This window comes from Centruroides vittatus, unplaced genomic scaffold (assembly GCF_030686945.1).
Source record: "Centruroides vittatus isolate TY-2023 unplaced genomic scaffold, ASM3068694v2 contig_193, whole genome shotgun sequence".
NCBI lineage: Eukaryota > Metazoa > Arthropoda > Arachnida > Scorpiones > Buthidae > Centruroides > Centruroides vittatus.
This window is the reverse complement of record NW_027121185.1, coordinates 177,806-201,114: the sequence shown is the minus strand read 5'-3', so window position 1 is coordinate 201,114 and position 23,309 is coordinate 177,806. Positions and strand designations below refer to the sequence as shown.

General features: G+C 29.3%; 1 protein-coding gene and 1 long non-coding RNA gene across 2 annotated transcripts in view; one reads left to right on the top strand and one right to left on the bottom strand.

Annotated features, from left to right (window-relative positions):
* Window positions 1–640: 640 nt before the first annotated feature.
* Window positions 641–22,328, bottom strand: LOC136970368 (uncharacterized). Its single transcript, XM_067264801.1, has 5 exons — window positions 22,130–22,328; window positions 2,739–2,819; window positions 1,352–1,554; window positions 1,031–1,281; window positions 641–934 (listed from the first exon to the last, which is right to left on the bottom strand). Exons 1-5 carry the CDS (start codon window positions 22,185–22,187, stop codon window positions 757–759), a joined length of 771 nt encoding a protein of 256 aa, XP_067120902.1. The 5' UTR covers window positions 22,188–22,328; the 3' UTR covers window positions 641–756.
* LOC136970371 (uncharacterized) overlaps window positions 12,479–23,309 on the top strand; it is a 56,049-nt gene continuing 45,218 nt past the window's right edge. The window contains exon 1 of the long non-coding RNA XR_010879974.1: window positions 12,479–12,628. This is a non-coding gene — a long non-coding RNA (uncharacterized lncRNA). The remainder of the gene's footprint in view (window positions 12,629–23,309) is intronic.

The window sequence follows — 23,309 nt, the reverse complement described above, 5'->3', positions numbered from 1 at the left end:
GGGCCTTTATACAAAAAATTTGGGCATTTAATTGTATAAATGTTATACAACAAAACCATCATTAAAGTAGTTTTATTAATGATTACTATTACATGTTTTACAAAGAAAATTATGGCATATAATTATCATCATTTTTTACAATTGACTTCATTTTTTATTTTTAAAACTGAGAATTACTTTTAAGTTTTTCTTTCCTTTTTTTTTGCATTCAAATAAACTGTTTTAAGCTTTCTCTAGTTAATTAAATAAACATAAAATAACCATTTCTTGCACACTAAAACAGAATAATACTTGTAAAAATCAATAAAATAGCTTAATTTTGAATAATTAGCATAAAAAACGTGAAAATTTAAACATTAATTCTCTTTAATTAATGTAACCATATTAAAAAGTGCATTTAAATTGCCTTAAAGTATGGAAAAAAAGTAATTTTATGAAAATCAATGGACTGTATCTACTTAAAAGCATAATAAGTAGCATAAAATTAAAAAAAAACATTATTTTTCTTTGCATGAATTCTGCAAAATGTTACATTTCCAAAATTCCATGGAAGCGAAAATGATTTTAAAGTAATAATATATTTTCCGTAAACTAGAGAAAGCTTAAGAAATCATTTTAAAAAATCACGAATAACCACAAGCAAATGTTCAAAATGAATAAAATTTCAAAATGAAATGACGATTTTGAAATTTAAAAGTTTATAATGCAACTGTTTGAAATATTTAGTCACAATAAAAGTAATGAAGACAATATTTATCATAGTTCTGGAACTGGCATATGGACTAGTTGAGAAAAATGGGCAACTTGAGTAATCTTGCATGCGCAATGGTGAGGAGCCGCAACGTAACCCCATTGGGGTACTCGATCGGGATCGTCGAGTCTTCGATAATACATATACATCCATCCAAATCTCTCTGTGCACTCACTGTAATAACTGCAATGGCATATTTTAATATTTTCAACGTTAATGAATGCAATTCTTCTGATGAACCCCTCATAAAATAGAATTATATCGTTATAATATACTTACGAAGCTGATATTCCTTCACAGGGTTTTCCTTCGTTCTTGCAACGATATGAAAAAACGTATTGTTGCACATCATCTTGAACCACTTCCACTTCGTTATCGTAAAAATCTTGTGTTTTGTTAACTTGTTCCCACTGCCTGTTGGTTTTGCAGATTTCTTCGGAAGGAAACATTAGGGGTCTGTTACGTTTCTGCACGTAACGCACGTCCTCGGAGTCGATCATCTTTGCTCTGTCGAATCTTCTGTTAACGTTCTACAAATTCCTCTATTCTGTTAAAAATTATGCTTTAACAGTTAAAAACTAAATACATGTCTTACTTTACCTCTTCAAACCCATAATTGCTTTTGTCTGGATCTATAGAAGGCTTCCCTTTTCCCACCCATAAGTGGCGTTGATGTAGCGCTGGATGATGACGTATGTGATCGTACAATTCGGTCATTCTTTGACGAAACAATTGAATCTGTTCTTTACTAAAATGGTTGAAGGGATTGGACTGTAACTCCCTCAGAAGTTTATCAGCGTAACCTTTAAGAAACAAAGTAATACCTATTTAATCTATAGTTTTATTATAACACTGCATCCCATAATCCTGTAAGCTTCTGTCATTCTAATTTAAGAACGACAATAATCGAAAACTCGCCTTCAGAATTGTCAATTTTTTTTTCGTGTACAGAAATATCAGATAAAGTTACACTCCACGTATTGGTGGTATTTTATAGAGACGGGCGGGTATAGAGAAGCAGTAAAGGCGTCACTTTTGAGGCACAAATCTGTAAGGACTCGTCTCTCACCACCGAACCTCATTGTGGGCCTGGTTGAATCTATAATGGCCATGGAAAAAAGATCTTAGTTTCCCGTGGGTGCAGCGCTGTAACTAGCTTTTTACGCGCCCGGTGCGAGCATCTGTAACTACGCCCCAAAACTATGACCCAAAACTTGGTCCAGGTCATTCCTGCGCCCCTTAGGGTCTACGCCCTGTGCCTGGGCACTGCTGACACCGCCCTAGTTACGGCACTGCGTGGGCGGTAAAATTTTTAAAAATATGTATATTTTAGTGTTCTATAAATACAACACTATAAAATATGTTTTTTTTTTTCGAAAGAAAAATAATAAAATACGTCATACTGAGGAAGGGAAGAATGATCCCAAAAGGCGTCTATGACAATTTATGAAATAAACATGTTTTGACAAGGTAAGCTTCGTGTGGTTGATGCTCCATCCTACAAAAGAATGTCTTTTCTTTTTTTTTTTTTGATTCTTCTGTACTGTGATTGTCACGAAGAGTATGGTAAAAGGCATTAAGAAGGTATTTTATTATGCCCATCTCGGGTTCAGCCAGACCCTCAATGACGACGGCGGGTATTAATCCTCCAGAGGTTGCACCAAAACGGGAACCAAAATTTTTCCGAAAAAAAATGTTTGAAGTCAACACTGCACATGGGGCTTCCTAATTTAATTTTGCTTGGGCCCCATGAACTTACAAAGCGCCACTGTCTAGCATCTAAATAGGAATCAGGTTCCCACAGAAAGTCCTCTGGGAAGGCATTTCCATTGGCGGATCGCTCTCGTGTTGCGTGTCTTATCCCGAAAAAAAAATATCAAAAATTATGTAAATGCAGTAGACAATTAGGCTAATTAAAGTTAGTAATTCAATACAAATCATTAACGAACTTAGTAAACTTCCTGTAAATAGAAAACAAAATAATTACCTTGAATAATTAGCTGCATGACTCTGTTACCTGAATGGAAAGTGTGATGATGGAAATTCCTAGAAGAACTAAAGGCAAAACCTGTAAAATAATTAATCATGTGAATAATTTATTAGTAAAAATGAAAACGTAATAATTAGAATATTAAAATAAAATTAATATTTATTTTCCCAAAAGATGGCGCCGAAATCTTTAATGAGATTTGCTCCCTCTAATGAAAGTTTTTCGTGTTTTTATCTTAAAATGTCAAATTTAAGCATATTTAAAAGGTCAAAGTGTGTTTTAATATATGAAAAAAGTTGATAAAAAAAGGATTGGATCACTTATCTTCCTTAAAGAAATATGCCTAGGAAATTTTGAGAGTAAAATATATATATATTTGAAAGATCACTGGCGAAAGAACCAATTTTCTACTGACGTGGTTTCTAGAAGGAAATAATAGTTCTTCTATAGAATTAAAGCCTGGAAGCATATACACAGAAAGAAAAATACTCACCAAAGGGTAGAGAACCCACAGAAAAGTGATTTTAATGTATGTACAGTACTGTACATGAGATAAGCTAACTCTCGCCTACTTTAAAAACTAATATTCACTAAAATATCTTTAAAAATCATAAACAATTTATTAAGGATGCATTTAATTCGAAAATAAATCATTTATATTTTTTTTATTAAACAGGAAAACTGCGAAAAATCTGATATGAAAGTCAGGATTAGCTATTCCAAGTGAAAAAACACTCCAAAAATATAGACATCGTATTGCATTTTCCTGCAAACCGTTGATGATCTGTTATATAAATCATTAACTGAAGCTTAGAAGTTATATTATCCCCGAGATTCTTGAGAAAAACAGGAAAAAAATTAAGATTTTTCGGATCAAATTATTTCTATGATCATCACGTCTACGAGTCGTGTCAAAAGGATAATCTCTGTTTGATCATTAGACACGTGTTTTCCATCTTTCAAATCAACTGGATTAACTTTTGATATTTGAAGATAAACTTTGAACTTTTTTGGCTTCGTTAATGAAGCGCTCTCATCTGTAAGAAATGTTCACACGCGTGTTTTCACGTTAATTACTAATTTAAAAAAATTTTCTCTGTTATTGGTTAATATTCACCTTACGTAATTTAAATTATTACCTTATACGGATTACTTTTCATTTCTCTCCATTGCCATTGATGAAATTTAAATGACGTATTTCAAAATGTGTGACGTGGGGAAATCTTATTGGTCACTTTTTTTATTTCGTCACGGAAAGCTGTTTAATTGGTTAATTTGAAAATAAACTGTTTAAATTGTTTCTTTTCGATAATTTTGATTTACTTTCTTAAATTTAATTATTTAAATATTGCAAATTTACTTAAAAGACATGAAAATTATAAAAAGTAAAAGATTTTAGAACATTTAAATGCTATACACAAACAAATTAACTAATTTTATTATTTATAAACAAACTCGTAAGAAATAGAAGTATACAAAATTAAATTATATAGAGTTGTTTTAACGAATTTCTTGTTCAGTATTTTGAAAATTGAATTGAATAAAAAAATCTTTAAGCAAATTCATAAATTTTGCAGCTGAATTTCATCATTTAAAGCAAAAACTGCCTTAAGATTCTAAAATAAAATCAGACGAAAAGTCTGGCGATTGGTGATAAAATGACCCTCCCATTCCGAAGATTTTTACATTTTTTGAACTCAGGGACCTTAAAACATCGAGAAATGCAAAAAAATCGGTTTTTCCCCCTGTATATACGGATGTTAGTTTTGTTTCTGTGTGTATGTGTGAGGAGAGCACGATTTTGTTCAGCCACTTTAAAGCTTAAGAACTCCTGTGCCTTTTATCGAAAGTTTCTGAAATTGTGTTGGGAGGTTTGCATATTAGGGGCATTGATGCTATTAAATTTTGGTGGTGAAAGGTCGACGGGGTGGGGAGATAGATGAGGTCTGGTGTAATATTCCAAGTGAGGCCGACTTATTACTCGTTTTTGGCATTTACATTTTTTTTTTTTTTTTTTTTTTTTTTTTTGTAAAACTGGTCTCTATCCTCAAAATTAAGCTTTTTATTATTTTATATATATAAAAATTTAATAAAACTCATACCAGATGGCGCCACACACGATTTTAAATTCTTTGCCGGGAAAATTACAAAACTCGTTGCTGGCTTTTTTAAAATGTTATTGTTAATAAGGGTCTGTCCATAAATTACGTAATACAAATGTGGGGGTGGTATGCGGGTAACAGTTACAACAAGGGGTTTGCGAAAACGCTATGTAATACTATAGTCTTTAAATCGACTGATTTTGTTCGTTAAATATGTGGAGATTAATTGTATTGTGTATTATTCCTCCTTGTTCTCTGTGTATTATTACTCCAGTACAATTGGGAGGGGGGTTAATTAAGGATATGTGTTATGTAGGTTAGGTTAGGAGTGTACGACAATGTTATGGAAAGTTATAGGGGGTGGATGATAGTTGAAAAGTATAAAAACGTTACGTAATTTATTAATGATCCTATAAAATTAGACATTTGTCTAAAATATGATAATGAAATTACATTAAAAAATGTTGTTCAATATAAATATTAATAACACAACTTTCAAAAGTTGATACCCCTTAAGATAAATTTACCGTTATTGAAAAATTATCACTTTACGAGAGCTTGTTGAAGGTTTTTGAAGTGATTGTCTAAGGGTACTATGGAAACATAAATCCTATTGACAATTGCCTGTAAGTCTTTTTTGCTTTCTTTTATAGAAAAATTACCTCCAAGAAAAGGGAAAGAATTTTATTTAATAGAGAAAAATCGCCTCGTGGAGACAAGAAATTGTTATATAAAAGCAATAAATTGCATCCGATCTTTGTTGAGAAACAATATTAAAATGCGCATTTACCTTAAGATTTTTCTATAAATTTTATTGCACTTTTGATTTTTCTTACTGCGTGTTTTCTTCTTTTTATTTTATTTTTTCTCCTTTAGTTATTAATATTATAAAAAAATATATTAATAACACTCTCACTTGTTTTACCAATATTTATCATCATTTTGTATTATTCCATTAATTAAAACGTAATAAATTATTTACGAGTGAAACAATAATCGATTTATAAATTAGAAGCCGTCCGTTAATTACGTATACAGTTTTTAAACCATTTCTGATCCCCTTTCCCTTTTCCTATTGTGTACAATGACGTACTGTACGCGACTCCCCCTTAAACTGCACACGTAATTAATGGAAGGCACTAAGTATATGAATGAAATAGGAAAATTATGCACGTTGTATTGTTGAAAAAATGAATAATTTTATTCATATATTTGGCAATAAAATTATAACAATTTTATATTTTTAATTTGTAGATATTTATTTTTATATTATTATTAATTGTTTCCTTCTTCACCTATAATTATAAAATAACAATGAAAATCTGTATAACTAATTATATTTTAGATTTAATTATTTAAATTAAAACATAAAAAAGCTTAATACCATTTTTATTTTTTAGCCTTTAATTTATAAACGAAATGGTAAAAATTATGCGCGTGATATTATTAAAAACAGACAATTTAATTCATTTATTTGGTAATAAAATTATATTTTTCATCTTTAAATAATATTTTTAAAATGTACGTACGTCTTCGTCCATTTATTTAATTACTAAATTAAGCAAATAAATGGAAATGTATATTAAAAAATATGCAAAACTGTTAATTCTATGTAAAACTGTATAATTAATTATTTTTATTTGTTAAATAATAACAATTTAATTATCAGTTACACTAACGAACTTTATCCTGATGTTTTGATTTATATTTTTAATTAAAAATGATTTTAATAACCTATATTTTTTATGTAATGAAAATTAAGAATAATCCTTAGATGATTCTTAAATAATAAATGTCAAATTGCCTGCCTGTTTTCTATACACTTCTAAACCTTTTGATCAATTTTTTGTGGTTCCTCTCTAGTACCCTGTAGTAAATATAAGCTATCTTGACGTCTCATTCCTCCTCTGATTTCATCCCCATGACACATAATTCTCTAGGACCCTGTAGTAAATACAGGCCACCTTGAAGAAGCCTCCACACCTTATCCCTTCCCTGATATCATCCCCTCGAACTCTGATAAACATTACAATGGTAGACTAAAATAACTAAATTTTTAATGTGTTTCTCATTTCAATGTCTGCCCTTATTATCTTTCGCTAGGGCTTATCTTCTAGACACTAGTTGTTTATATTATTTATAATAATAATAAATATTCATTAGCTGAATTATTTACTGACGTAAAATAATGCTGAGAATGCTTTCTTAGCTTTCAGTATGCTTTCAGTAGATTCTAATTAATGTAAGAATGTAGATCTTTCATTCATTTAATAATGATGATGTAATATCAGTTAATTATATAATCGTCAGATAGGATAATGTATTATATTATTAAATGTCTGTTCAACTTGTAACTGATATAAAATGTGTATTTATTACAATATTTTGGTAATAATCAGTTAGGTCACTAGCATGCAACCGATTTAAAAAAATAGTTATAAAAGATAGCTTTATGGATAATAAAAATAAAATTGAGTATTTTATTAAAAAGTAAAACGAATGAAACAACGTGTAACAAGGTAAAGTTGATTGTTTTATTGTTGTAAGGAAATAAAATGAATGAAGCCACGTGCAACAAAAGTGAAACTGACCATTTTGTAATTGATTAAAAATTCAAATGAATGAAGTCACGTGCTCTAGTATTAAATAACATAAAATAATCTTTATATATTTATTAATACATTTTAAAATAAACATTTTATACATTAACTAAACAGTTACAAGACTCAATTTGTTTTATTATTTCTAAGTTTCCTGTTTTTATTTCTCCTTTTAAATTAATTAAAAATCTATAAAATGAAACAACTTTTCATCCTCAAACGGTTGAAAATTTTAGAAGTTTCGTTCGTAAATATTATTTTAAACTCTGGTCGCTTAGCAATTGCCATGCAAATTTAATATGGCGAAAATCTTACTTTAGTTTAAAAATTTATTACTATTCTTATTATTTTTAATAAATAATTGGCCTTTGAGAGGAGGAAATCATATTTATAATGTAACTATAAACATGTTTTATGATTTCAAATAGTAAAAAAACTTCCCTTCCTGTTTTGTAAAAACATTACAAAAAATAAGTCTGAATGTTTGTTGCGAATAAATATTTTGCATTATTTACCTTGATACAGGTGTAATACACTTACTTTGATTCGTTATCTTTATACATTAATACATTAATATATAAAATATATTAATTATTTAAGTTAATTTCAAAGTCTAGAAATTTTAATTATTTGTTTAACCTGTTTGAAATAAATTTTTTAATTTTCTTTTCTTATAAATTAGATGATGCTCCTACGCGAGTGACGCGTAGGAGAACGCTATTTATTTTCTATGACGTAGAATGACATTATGTAGTTTTTGTGACGTAGAAATTTTATCCTTACGACGTTCGATTCGTCGTTATACATCACAATGAATAACGTGTAGTTTTTCATTAATTAATAAAAAAATAATTAGTTGAGTTACTTATATCTATTTAAACTATTTTATAATTAAGAAGCGTCAATTTTATTAATATTTTTATAGGAAAAAAATTATTTTATTTTATTTTATTCATTTTAAAAACCCCCACCGAGTAAACATTTTTCTAAGCAAAAAAAAAAAAAAAAAAAAAAAAGTCTTTAAAAATTTTTAGTGAATATTTAAAAAAAATAAAATTGTGTATAGAAAAATATTTCGATTATTTGCACACAATAAAACTGATTTTTGAAAAATTATTTTTTAAAAATATTTAATTTAAAAATTTTCAATAAATTTCTAATATTTTGCTTTTATATTAAAAAAATTGATAAATATTTCCTCTAAAATTATTAAAATAATGTGACTTTTTCTTAAAATTGTGCTAAAATTTCTCCTAACCAGGCCCTACTTTGTAGCTTGTTAAACTTATGTGCGGCGGCGTAACTACATGCGAGTAGGCTCCTGTGCAATATTTACAAAACGGGTCCTTCACTGGGCTTTCTGCAATTTTTTGCAGAAAGCCCAATGGAGGGCTCGTTTGCAAGGAGGGATGCCTTCCGGGAGGACATTCAATAGGAAACTTGCATCTATTTAGGCGTCAGACACGTGGTAAATTCCACGTGGCCGATTAGGCCGAACCCGCGACTAGGTACAATGTTTTTATCCATTCGCTACTGGTGGGCATAGTGTAGGGCCTCGTGCTATTAATGCATATCTAGAGGACTAAAGCTTAAGGTTCTAAAATTAGTAGCCTAGATTGCTAATGTTTAAATTATTACTTAAGAGAGATTGGATTGCGAATAAGGCAAAGTAACACAAGGGCACTCTGCCTTGAAGGCGTGCCTCTTGGGAGACCTTTCTACGGGAAACTGAAACGTTGTTAGACACGCGAAGGAAGCTCGGAAAATCTCATATGGCCAGCTGTTGGTGAGGCTCGAACCCACGATCAGTGCGAATCTACCACAGGTTGGCCCATCCGAAAGGATAAAATCCATTTTATGTCATAGAGAACAGTATTGTTTGTGTCACCGCATTGTACGTTATACACGTAATAAAATAACGTAACGTTCGGTACTACTTGTTGTGTGTTATTTCTTAGTACAATTAAGGGGTGAGCGAGAATTTGCGTTAAGTGACTTCGAGGGTGGGTAAGTGCGAAGAGATTACAGTGAAGTGGGACCAGTGACGCGTTATAACTTCATGGGGCCCAGGCAAATTTGAATTAGAAGGCCACGTGTATAGTGTTGACTTCACACATTTTTCTTCGGAGAATGTTTCCTTAAATGTTTTCTTATAAACAATGGGCAAAATAGGCAATTGTCTGGGGCCCCACCAACAGGGAGCCAACATGCAATTGCTTATTTTACCTATAGGATAACTCGCCACTAAATCGGGTGGTAGTTAAAAAGTATAAAAATAGCATTACGTAATTTATAAACAACCTATAAAAGACGTATATACGATTAGGCTATACATTAGCACATCGTTTACTTATTCGTTCGTTTCTTCTTGTGTTAGGACTTATCTTCCAGGCTCTAATCAGAGGTGTATTATTTATATCAGTTCTAATGAGAAATTTATTTTTTATTTGGAAGAATTAATAAGATTTTTCTAGCTTAATAACTATATTTAATCTTGTTGATAAGCATATAATGCTTCAACTGTAACGTACGAGCAACGCATCTATGTATTGATAATATGTTATTAATTATTATGTAGACCCACATATTATAGAAAATCGTGGGTTCGGTTCCTATTGCTTTGACTTTTTACATTTAAATTTTAATAGGCTGAATAAAAGGTTTAAGTAATAAATCAGATTCTGGACGATAGTTATTTTATTTAGACCTATTATTAACACTTATTAGTTTAAACAAGATAAAATATATAGATGAAGTGTACTTCGATAATCCATATTTTTCCAGAAGCTTCTCGGAAAGCGTGGGTTCGGATCCTGATTGAAATTTGAATCGATATTTAAGTGTAATTTTTCATTCTAGATGTAAAGATGATGACGAATCGGAAATAAAGGGAACGAGCAATTATTTATTGTGACATGGTCAGAATGCCGGGCTGCAATTTTTAATCATATTTTAAATTTATTTAATTTAAAATATATGCTCTTCACCTCAAATTAATAGTGGATTGCCCCTGTACATAATACTTTTCCTGTAACAATAGAGTCGTGACGGTCGTCTAACACCTGCGGGAAAAAATTTTTTAATTGGAATAACGTGACTTCCGGTTTGCATCGGAAGTTCTTATATAGTTAACCGGGGCTTTCTTCCCCTGAGGTTTTCATATCTGGTCTCGGATTTCATTCATCTAACTCCACTTTCGAGATAAAGAATGGACGGACGACAATGGGCATTTATAAGTTTACAATTTTTACAAGTTGCAACCAAATAAAGACGAGTCAAAAATAAAGCCAATAAAGGTGAAAAAGACTTGAAAATGAAGCAGATAGTGTGAAAAACAAAGCAGATTAAGATGAATATAGAGTGAAAATAAAGCGGATAAAACTGAAAATAACCCGAAATGATGAAGGTGACGATGAATCAAAAGTTCAACAGCTGATTCATAAATCACCTGTTGAATTAATGAGTCATCATCACCTTTTACTCCTTCAAAATACAAAAACAAAAAAACTTTTTAAATCTTTGCCCCTTTATATAACACAAAAACAGTTGTGTGTTCATTTAACACTTCCGTACTGACGATACATAAAAATATTTATAATACTTTTTAGTAAATATTTACAGCAGTCGTCATCACTTCTGAGTTTAGTCTAGAGTTGGAGGGTCTTTGTTTGCATTGATCAGTAAAAAAATAAAAATAAAAAATATTATAAAAACAGTTGATTGAACTTAGAATAGAGTAGAAAGAAGCTTATTTTTTATATATATATTTAGGCAATAAAAATAAATAGCCTAAAATTTTCCCGTTTGTAATCACAGTATTTGTAGTATTAGGCTGTTTGAATAGAGAAAATGTAATGGCTTTTATGAAAGAAAAACAAAACATTTCTGCTGATTAACTAAATTTAGACAATGTGTGAATAAATAGAACGCAACATATCGCATCTCATTAGCTAGAAACAGAATGGAAAATTAAATTAATGAGCCATATTCAAATCTGATCAACAAATAATAGCCGCCGGGTAGAAGCAACCGCCGATTGGTTTACCCGGTCACGTGATCCGCCATGTCGATTAAACGGCGGAATTTGATTCGCGTCGACCCGACGATTAGCTTTTAAATTGAAAAAAATTTAATTTAATTAACGATATCGATTACGTTATTTAGTAAATTAATAATAAATAGTATTTGATTAAAATTAGTATATTTGATTTACTCGAAAATTCTTCTTCCGTAACGAAGTTCGTTTTTAAAATATGAGTATCACGTGATCGTATTTCAAATTTGAAAATCAAAAATTCGTTAAATAATATTATTGCACGAAAGCTTATTTTTGAAATAAATTATTATTTATATATGAAATTTTTGAATTATATAAATATTTTTATTATTTATTCCGATTATTGAATTTTTGTTTCTGTGGCCAATATAATCCCTGAATCGAAATTTAAAAATTTAAACATGTTTTTAATTACAGAATTAAAAGGCAAAAATTAGTTTTGCTTTCTTAAAACATTCTTTAATTTATAATAAACAAAGTATTGATACTTTAATAGAGATCACGTGGTAAATTTGCCGTTCGAAAGTAATAATTATGTACAGTACACAGATATGACTTTTAATTTATTTTCTTAAAAATAAAAAATAAAAATAATCAAAACGATATTACTAACATAGAATGAAAATATTTTTAAAAACTTAAATATAAATTTAAATTTTAAAATGGCTACGTAACGTCACGTGATCGTATTAAAAATTAATTACATTTTTTTTAAAATTTAAAATTTAAACGTAATAATTTAATAATTGCAATTAAATAATCAATAAATTAGCTTTCGTTAACTTAAAATAAGTAAAATAAAATAATAAACAAGAACAATAAAAAATAATGTTAATAAAATGACATAGATGTAAACATAACATAAAACAAAATCAATATAAACATTACAAGGCAAGTATTTATTACTTCTCTAACTAAATAATTAAATAATATATAGACTTTGTAATTTTTAATTAAATACTTTTTTTAAGTGAAAAGCCAGACGATTAATTCATCTAATGACGTCACTAGTAGTAGTAAACTTGTAGCCGCCATTTTTTACATTTGATTCTATTGTTCTTATAATTTATATTAAAATACAAATAATTAATTAAAGGTTTGATTGGAAACTTTATAACCATGTAAGAAGTAAGTTTAATATTTGTAAATTTATATAACCTAAATTTTAAGAGTATTTATCACACACTCAAGAATTAAGTTATTAAACTATAAAATTGCTTTATAAAACGGTTTAAAAATGTTAATCCGAAACATCTTATAAACGAAAAAATACTACCACACAAAAATATAGTAGCCTATAGGTCTAATCCCGATTATCCGGCAACCATCTACAATGTGGCGGATAATCGAGGTTGTATAGAATTTTGTGTATATGAAGAAGATAGTTTGCTAGTTTGGAGTTCTTAGTTTCACTGGTAAATAATTTATACATGCAATTTCAATAAGTTGCATTCGTTAATCATACAAAACATAAGTAAGCTTTTATAAAAGCTTTCATATGTTTTGTATTATTAACGAATGACGTACGATCCACGACATTTTATTTGGAAGTAGAAAGTGCCAAATACAATGTTATTTAATTATTGCTACTAAAATTATTACTGTATTAATTTACAGAATATGTGTATACACAAGTATGATACATGTGATGTTCTTTCCATATATATATTTATTATACATTAAAGTTTTTCGTTCTATAGTTTATTCCTTCGCGTATACGATAAAAACGTGGTTATATTTAAAGGACAATCACACCACAGGTCGTAGGTTGATACACTGATTCTGACTTAAAGTTCTACGTGTTACATTAAAAACTTATATAGAATTGACAGGACTATCTGTTTTGTGATGTAACACAATGGAAAAAGTTTTCCTCAATGATAAAGTCCCTCTTCAGTTGGAGTGAATGCTAAGTCTGAAATATGCATTTTGCAGAAAAAAAGAGTATCAGTGTGTCAACATACGACCTATGGTGTGATTGTCCTTTAAATATAACCACATGGTTATTGTACGTATGAAGGCATATATACAGTATTTGTATATCTTGTGTGTGTTGGAAGACCAAAATATAATCTTAACCATGATTAGGATGAGATAGATTCCCAGTTATAAATGTGGGACCTTCTCTGAAGGTCTATAAAAATGTATATATTAATAAAATCAATAAAAGAAATAAAACCTTTCGTTACTTATTAAAACAGAAATATTAAACTCTAGTTTCCATAGTGTCCTGTTCTCGTATTTGTAATTCAGATTAAGCACAAATTTGCTTTAAAGAACTTATCACACAGGAACTTCCGACAAATGGAATTTAGTAATTACAGGAATGGATAGGCATTTTACCCGTTATCGGCCCTCTCTCTTACAAATTAAGAAATAAAGATTTAATTTATATCGCTTTTAAATCGGGTTTTTTTATATGAAAAATTAAATTTTGCAGCTATTTTGAAGCTAGTGTTGAGTGGTCGTATTGGTTCTTCTCGCTCTATTTTTGGTCATCTGCAGGCCAGATACAAAGAGCATTATATATTTATTTGATCATTATTAATTTGATTTAAATTTGTAGTAAATTTAGAAATACTCAGCGTATAAATTGATATAGCCCGGTTTTTAATTTTTAGATAAATAAGCGTCTAAATTCAAATTTTTATCATCGTGAAGGTAATCAGACATTAAAAGCCTATCATTAATCCATTTAATTAATATAACAATAAACTGAAAATATTTAGAATATGAATTTTTTTTTTTTTTTCATACAGAATTAGAGTTTGCGGATTTAATGAGATATGGCAACGTGATTGATCTGCCTGTCGGGAGGACTTCCTATGGGAAACTGGCTAATATTTAGCTATTAGATGCGCGAAGAAATCCAGTTGCAGAGGAATAAATATTAAACATCAATTCGGTTCCTCTGTTATATACTGTAGCTTTTTATTAGCTTATATTTTACAAAGTATTATAGTAGACACTTGATAAGCCGAGCTTCCTTAACTGGGAGTTTTATTTTTGTCCCAACTTAACGCCCAACAACTCAAAGCATTCTGTACGTCTAGAAGTCGGTGTAGTTTTGAGGCTCCAATTTTTAGTCATATTTTTAACTTATTTAATTTAAAATAAATGTATTCTACCTCAAATCAGTAGTGGCTTGCCCCCGTACATCATACTTTTCCTTTAACGATAAGAGTCGTGCCGTTCATCTATCTAACATTTTTCGAGGAAAATTTTTGAATTGAAATAACGTGATTTTTGGTTTGCATCGGAAGTTCTTATATAGTTAACCGGAACTTTCCTCTTCTAAGTTTTACATATCTGGTCTCGTCTTTCATCTTTCTAACTCCATTCTCGAGATTAAGGAAAGACAGACGGACGGACAACAGTTAGTTTAAGTTTATAGGTCTACAATTTTTTCAAGTTGCAGCCCAATCACACGACTGTTTACGAAACTAGCTGATGCACACTTCCATTGTGAGTTTCTGCATTGAGGCGATGGTTAATTTCAGTTATATTACAGATTTAGTTTCTATAAAAGGCAATATTCACATATTATTAGCACTATGTGTTATTTTAGTTAACATAAGAATTAAGGAAATGACTAGTACTTTTGGGAAACACGTATCTGATTAAGTACGAGAATTTTTTTATTTTCGTAAAATACGATTTAGAAGATCTGGCAATGTTGATATTGTATAAACTTCACTTTAAAATTTGAATTTCATGTTGATATTTCATCACCAATAGTGTATTGATCATTCTCATTCTGAAAAAACAAAAATGGCCAACAAGAGAAAAGTAAAGATTTTTGTCGATGCAGAAAGATGTCTGTTATAAGGACTGTGTAGGAAAAAAGTCAGAAATTGTGAGACTTTCACATTCCATTGGGTAACCGCTCTACGTATCCGAGAAACAAGGAGACGGTTTTGAAAAGCTTCCATTTACAACAGAATCAGAAGGCCTAATCATAAATGTGAGTATCCAGACGCTGAAGTGAATTGTGTAGTGTAGAGAAGAGAGACAAGAACATTCCTGTCGTTGGAAAACTTACAAAAAAGCTGAACAATTCGGACAATACTTGGCAATGTCAGATTCAAATTGAGCTGTGGTTGAAGAAATTTAAGAAAAGACATAAAAGAAGTTTGCCAACTCTCCCGAAATTTAACTAAAATATTTAAATTTTTCCACTTCAGAATTGAGCCCTATTCCTCCTGTGCAGACGAAACAGGTTTAAGTTTCAAATGCATGCCAAACGAAACAATGGTGTTGAAAGGTGATTCGTGTCACAGATGAGAAAAAGCGAAGAACGTGTAATTCTTTTAGAAGCGAACAGTGATAAGAAACTGCTATTGCTATCAATTGGGAAATCTTTAAGGCCACAATGTCAAGACGTTACCTATACGATCATTCAAAACTTTATGATATAGAAAGCATGCTGCATTTTGTTAACGATAGATCAGGCAAGTGAAGTAAACCTGATAGATACAATGCGAATGATTAGCAAAGCTTGGAATGAAGTTATACAAAGCCTTATAGCAAATTGCTTTACAAAAACAGTTTCCTGTCAACAGTAAATAGGAATTTCCATCAGAATCCATCGACTACATCGAGTGATGAAAATGTGCCATTCGAAGATTTTGTTAACGTTGACAGTAATCCAACTACGTTCGGACTTGAAGACATCTAGACAAAGAACCAAGCGCAAGAAATAAATCCTGTCAAGGACAAAAATCTCCTAGAAAGATTCTTAAATGAAAGTCTCCTTGAAAGAAAATATACTGGAAAACCCTTTTAAAGTTCTCCTAGAAAGTTCCTTGAAAGCTCTTGAGCTTTCAAAAGGCTTTCTACAAATCAAATCTCTCATAAAATAATAACTTATGCTTTCGAGATGGTCGAATCGAAAACATTATATTTTATTATTTTGTAGATCATGATTCATAATGTATTTAAATGTATATTATATTTACAATCATATGAAAACAAGGTAATTTTCCTAACTAGAAATTTTATTAATTCGATAACTTTTCTGCTCTTTTTAATACATTACACTCGATAACTTGAAATAAATTTTTAAATATAAACGGCAGTAAGTAACAACAACATTTACTTAAAATCACCAAATACATTAATCTGTAATTAATTAATTATCTAAAAATAAAATGTATTTAATATGGATGTTATTGAATGGTAACGTTATCTCTCTTGCATGGTTATTGCCACTTGTTATAACAAAACCACTTAACTACGATAAAGACAATCAGATAGAAGGATTGCGTAACACTCAGATACGGTTATTATATGATTAAACACCGGGAAAATATTTAGAATAATACAATAATAATCTACACATTCGCCATTTTAAACAGTTAATGAGATAAATTTTACGTTAATCTCATCAAGAGCGCGATATTTATATTAAAAATAAACCGTAAAATAATTGCAGTAAATTTACAGTTTTCTTTATTGTAGTAAACTCTATTTGAGTTTCAGTTGTTCTGTTTATTTTGTTGCTGATTATTTGAAAACTTTTAAAATTTTATTTTATATTTTCCTTAACGATTTAAAAAGATGAAATTAATCTTTGTTAATAATGAAACAAAAATAATGATAAAGGAACAAAATTCAATTATTTTGAAACTCGTTTCAGATAATTGAACTCCCCACTCGTGCCCCCCTCTAGACGTCCCTATATGTGTATACAAGGGCCGTCTACAAAGGGAGCTGATGATTTTTTTCGAGCCCGGAATAAATTAGGAGCCCTTCGGGCCTGGGAAAATAGAAATTTTATAAAAAACAGTGTGGTTCAAAACAGTTGGGCACTGGTATTATACATCGAGTTTAGGATAACCTTTAGGATTGAAGGATAAAAATATGATTAAATATTCGAATAAGATACAGAATTAGGCTTTATAATGGTTAACTGACTTTTGGACTACCCTGTTTTAAATATAGCTTTGTACTTTATATAAATAATTATAATAGTATTATATGTATTACACTGAATATTTTCATTATTTCTGGACATATCTGGACATATACTTTAATATTTTAGTTCTGAGCGATTGTAAATTGATAGAATTCCGTAAATCCTTAATAATTTAAAGCGATTTTAACGAGATCGTGTAATTTATATGACTATAAATAATACTAATAGTATTATTGTATTATACTGAACATTTGAATTAAAATTTTTGATTTTAAATTGTTCAAATTCCTTAAATCCTTTACAATTTTAAGCGATTTTAACGAGATTTTGTACTGATAAATCTGAAAAACTACCAGAAGAATCTATTAATAATGAAAATATGCTAAAATTATATATCCATTTTTATTCTACATTTAATAATTTGTTTATTTTTTCATCGTAAACTATAAAAAATTTAAGAAAATTAAGTCAGAACGTGAGGAAACTAAAACTGTTATAAAATGGAAATAATTTAAAGGAAGTTCAGCCAGAATACGAGCAATTATTTATTGTGACGTCGTCACAATTCCGGGCTGTAATTTTTCGTCACAGTGCTCTCGATTTTAGTAGTGTCTCGCTCCTGTTCATCATACCTTTCCTGTTAACAATATAGTCATGCCGATCGTCTATCTAACTCTGTTCCGTAGAATTTTTGAATGGAAATAACGTGACTTCCTGTCCAAATCGGAATTTCGTATGCAGTTAATCGGGGTACCCTTCTCCCTCAGCTTTCCATTATCTGGTCTCGACTTTCATCTAAGTCTGTCCTCGGGATTAACGAAGGACAGACTGACAGACGAATGCTTTATTAAGCTGCAATTTTCAAATTGCATCCCAAAAACGGTAATATGTTTGTATACAACAATGCGACACGGGAACGATATGCCTTACGAGAGAACTTTCTATAGGAAACTGGTCCCTATTTAGGTGTTACTACGAGAAACTGGCCCTTATTTAGGTCTTACAAACGTGAAGAACGTGGCCAGCCCATTGCTGAGGCCACGACAAACTAACTAATTACTGAGGTTTTTATTCACTCGGCCACTGGTGGGCGTAACCGCAAAATGAAGGGAACCGCGAAGTACATAATTAAAAAATAAAAGGCAGATAAAATATCAAAAATAACTCGAATTTTATCACATTTTTATGCGATTATCCTTACTTAAAATAAAAACAATAAAATAGCCATAAAATAAAAGAAAATATCAGAGAACATTGGAAATGGGACTCGATATTTGTTCTTTTCTTTTGTCTCTTTTAAACTTCCAATTATTAAAATGGTCGAGGAGTACATTTAACAAAATTCTACCCATACCTTTTGTTTAGAGAGGAAACGAAAGAATTGTATCAATGTATATTAAATCACCTATATTTTATTGATTTATTCATCAACTGACTCAATTACGCCAAGTCTTTCTTTTGTTGTAGCCTTTCGTCTTATCGATGTAAATATTCTTTTTCTTTATTTTATTCTCATTTCTCCTCAACAAGTTCTTTAAATTTTTATTTTTCACAATAATATGCATTAAAAAAATGAAAACTTACAAAATGAAGTTTCCTTCATGCTATTTTTAATACCGGATTGTCATACATAATGCTATTTTTATCTGTCTTCGAAGAATAAATAGATGCTTGATGTAGAAGTTAGAAGACAAGAATTTTCTTCTAAGCCGTTTATATTTTAAAATGAAATTATATTTTCTTTCTTTTGTTTTTTCTCCTTTACATTTTTCTTTTATTTTAATATAATTGAATTTAATTTTTAATTATTAGATTGAGTTTGAAAGCTGAATCGTATTGTACAGCCTGGTCCAAAAATCAGTTACCTGTGTCCTTTATTATGTTCCAGGTGCAATTGCCAATGTGGAATTTATGTGGAAACATAATGAACATACGAACAGAAGTATTTAAATAAGAGAACAATTTAGTCTTTACAATTTAGTCTGATTTTTGAGCCTCCCTACATTTAAGTCAATATTCTAAGTTTTAATAGCATTTTCTGAGTTTATATTATGTTATATTTAATAATCCAGATAATAAAGTCTTCCTAGTTTTCTTTCGGACAACTTTAAAACAGGAAATATGAAGTTCGAACTTTAAAGAATATAAAATTAATTAACCATTGTATAACTTAATTGTTCTTCATCCAAGTTTTTAAATGATTCAAAGCAAGATTTAAAATATATATATAATATATATATATATATATATAATCACTTCGAAAAAATTATTCTAAACTCAAAAACAAAATGCGGTTAACTGTCCTTTGGACCACCCTATATTATTTTAGCCAATATTTTACTTTTGAGTAGAATTTTTTATTGTGTTTTATTATATTTAATAACATATTAGGGTGAGTTTACGACGAATAAACGTTTAGTTTCTATCAAAATATATTTAAAACAAACACAAATTTTACAGCAGAATAGAAAAGTAAATTATAATTAGTCAAATGATTGGGAAGGGATTTCACAAAATTCCTTAATTGTTTTGTTATGATTGTTAATAACTTATTGCCTGTAGATATAGCAACTAAAACTTCTATTTTACTTATCATTTTTAATTTTCTCTGTTCGAATTAATAAGCAGTGTTCTAAATAAGGAACATAAATGTGTTACATAAACTAATTTACGTGTAGGATGCTAACAGAAAATACTTTACGTTGCTAGGAATCATTATTATTTACGAAACAATTTTAGGTTATTAATTAAAATTAAATTAAAAAGGAATTTCGAATTCAAATTATTTACATTATAATCTGGAAAAATCATTTTTATATTTATGTCTAAAATGACTTTTTATAACAATAAATGTGGAAAATTCTTTATTTTTTATAGAAACTCATTGAGCAAAATAAACCACTCCTATTTACTAAAAAAAAAAAAACACAATTAAAACCTATAAAAATAACAGTAAAAACGAAAAATATTCATTTAAAGTTAAATTATTGGCGAAATTTTATATTTTATGCAGGAATAAATTCAAATTTTAATAACCAAATGCACTAAATACTTAAAAAATAGTGAATTTTACAAATTAGATCTAAAAGAATATGGATAAAAATACTTAAAGTATCCGATTATCTGTGGATCAGTAATTTATCAATTAATTTAACCATATCCATAACCTATATATTAACATAAATAGGCAATGACCCTGTTATGGGAATTATTTATTATAATATTTAAATAATTTAAACATTGATTGATTCAGTTTTAGTAAGTATTAATATGATAAATATGTAATTAATTAATTTATTTGAAACGAATATAAACAGCCTCGAAAATTGACCAGGTATTTAATTTCATCGAAACAAAGGAAACTTCTAAAATTAAATTTTTTTAGCATTATTTCTAATATGGAATTTTAATTAATTTTACACTGCACGTCACACCCACAATTTAAGTGTTAATTAGAAAAAATACATTGTATTTCACACGCGTACCTCGATATGTATTTTATAAATAATATAAAATAACTTTAAAATTATAACATGATTTTTACATTGATACATTTAGTAAATAAAGATTATTTTGCTAATAATAAATCAAGTTTTTGTAAATTCACTTAATGTTTTTCGCTAATGCACTGTAATAACGTAGAACTTTACATAATTTATACAATTCTATTAATTTTAGATTAGAGAGAATGATCTAAATTACGCTTTATTGTGTAAACAGATTCGTCACAACGATACAGATTTAGTTTTTTTTTAATAATTAATTTACATCCTTTCATTTACGAAATTCGTCATATGTAAAGCAATACGAATGCAAATTAGTAACGTAAAGATAATTTCATTGAATCTACAGAACTTAATTAAAATAATAAACTCGATTTACTCATATATCCACCCTTGTTATTAAATATAAATCTTCAATCTGTGCTTTATAGATGCATAAATTTTATCAAGACGACGAAGAAACTAGTAAAATTCAATTCAAAATAAAGTTCCGTGACAAATTCCCTCCACGAATTATTATTATATACGTGCTTTCGGCCACAGATTTAAACTCTCGAGAGAATATAACAACACTATAATTAAATGACTGCTCGTATTTAATTTATAACAATGTTTATTCTCGTGTCGTAATAACTAATTGTCGTTAAATGTTTTATGTGTTAATTAATAGTAATAAAATTAAATATAAACATTTATTTGGGTATTTTAATTAAGAACCAAAAATATAGAAGGGGTGGCTAAATTAATTAACACAGCTATACTTTTTTATGGTATATAATTCAAAATACGTTTAAGAATTTTAACATTGTTTACTTTATTTTAGGGTGCATAGGTATAGGATTTTCCAAGTTAGAATTGTTTTAAAAATATATATAAAAAGGTAAGGATTATTTTCCTTTGTTACTTAGACTTTGTGTTCTATAAATTGTGTCAATTCTATAATTAAATAGAAGATATCTTTTAAAATACACTACATTGCTTTAACTGATCTTATCTCAATATACACGTCAACACGATTAGGGGGGAAACAAACGAAACAAAACAAAGTGATGAACTTCGTTTTTATTGGAAACAAAGTTCACCGCTTTCCGTGCATTTATCGCTCGAAAAATATTCTTTTTTACAGTTTAAATAAAATTTAATTCAATTCATTTGCATTAATTATAAAACGGAGGAGCGAAGCGGAGGGGAAAGAAATTCGTGACTTACCTGGACTCGAGTAAACGGCAACGAACAAAAGCAACGTCAGGCGACTTCGGTACCCCATCTGTCAGCAGAAAGTATAGGACACGTGTAAAGGTGGCACCGTCTGCTTGAACTGCAGGTAGTTTTATAAGTGATGTACGCGCCTGCCTACCAGTTGAGTAGTGTGGGAGTAGTGCGGATTAACACTGACGAAAATTGGACACTCTTTTTCTTACTGGGCTGCAGAAGCTTCGACTGTTGTTTTTCTAGAGTTTTATGAGCAAAACTGTAGCTCTTAAATCGGTTTATGTTGGCCAATGTCCAATATGTTTTATAACGATCTTGATAAAGAGCGTTCTGCCATATAAACACCACCGAAAAAAATAATATATATATAATAATATATATATGTATATATAGAAATAAATCGATTATAATATCCTCACCTATAGAAAATTTTTATTCTGATGGTATTTGTCGCGTCGGAGGATTAATGGCGAAATCCTTTAATTACGAATCTCGAAAATTTCGGTTATAAACAGGATAATTTCTCGAGTATCTCTGGGATTCGTAAATTGATTTCATAATCTTTAAATTACATCAGCGATTGGTTTATTATAAACGAGCAAAATTGACTTAACGTCTTCGGATATTAAATCTAATAAGAATTTGGTTCGGGTGTTTGCTTAATACATTTATATATATAGAGTGACTTAATTGGTTTAACAGCGTAGGGAGGGAAACGTAAAATAAATCTTGGCATAGCCTTTAGCTTTTGGTAGCTCCCTGTCGCTTATGCCCTCATACAGAAGGATATTTATCATCAAAAATAAATACAGGTCCGAGATAATCATCCGGTGAGCTTTTATGTCAACATGTATGCGAGTCATTAAACATTGATGAGAGACCTTATTGACATTTTACTCAATCATTAATAGCCAAGAAAATGCAGCCTATTTATAGTAACAAAGTTGAATAGTAAATGTGACTATAACGACGTTGATATCGCGATTTTCTTTTATGTATTATAGAAGAAAATTAAATTGAGAATTTACACTAACGGCGTATTTAAAATTTATTTCGTAATCGATTGGAGTAACTTTAATAACTACTCTAACTCAAAAATGGTAAAGATACATGCGAAATTTGATCTATTTTTGTAGCAAATTAATGATATTCTCATTAAATATTTAACAAGTTTAAC

What these genes read in the sequence shown, in the direction of transcription:
- LOC136970368 (XM_067264801.1), bottom strand. Translation starts at nt 22,187, where the DNA reads ATGGGGTACCGAAGTCGCCTGACGTTGCTTTTGTTCGTTGCCGTTTAC. An exon ending in GCAATTATGGGTTTGAAGAG is followed by an intron (nt 1,282 to 1,351) that starts GTAAAGTAAGAC and finishes AGGAATTTGTAG; the next exon opens with AACGTTAACAGAAGATTCGA. An exon ending in TGTGAAGGAATATCAGCTTC is followed by an intron (nt 935 to 1,030) that starts GTAAGTATATTA and finishes ATGCCATTGCAG; the next exon opens with TTATTACAGTGAGTGCACAG.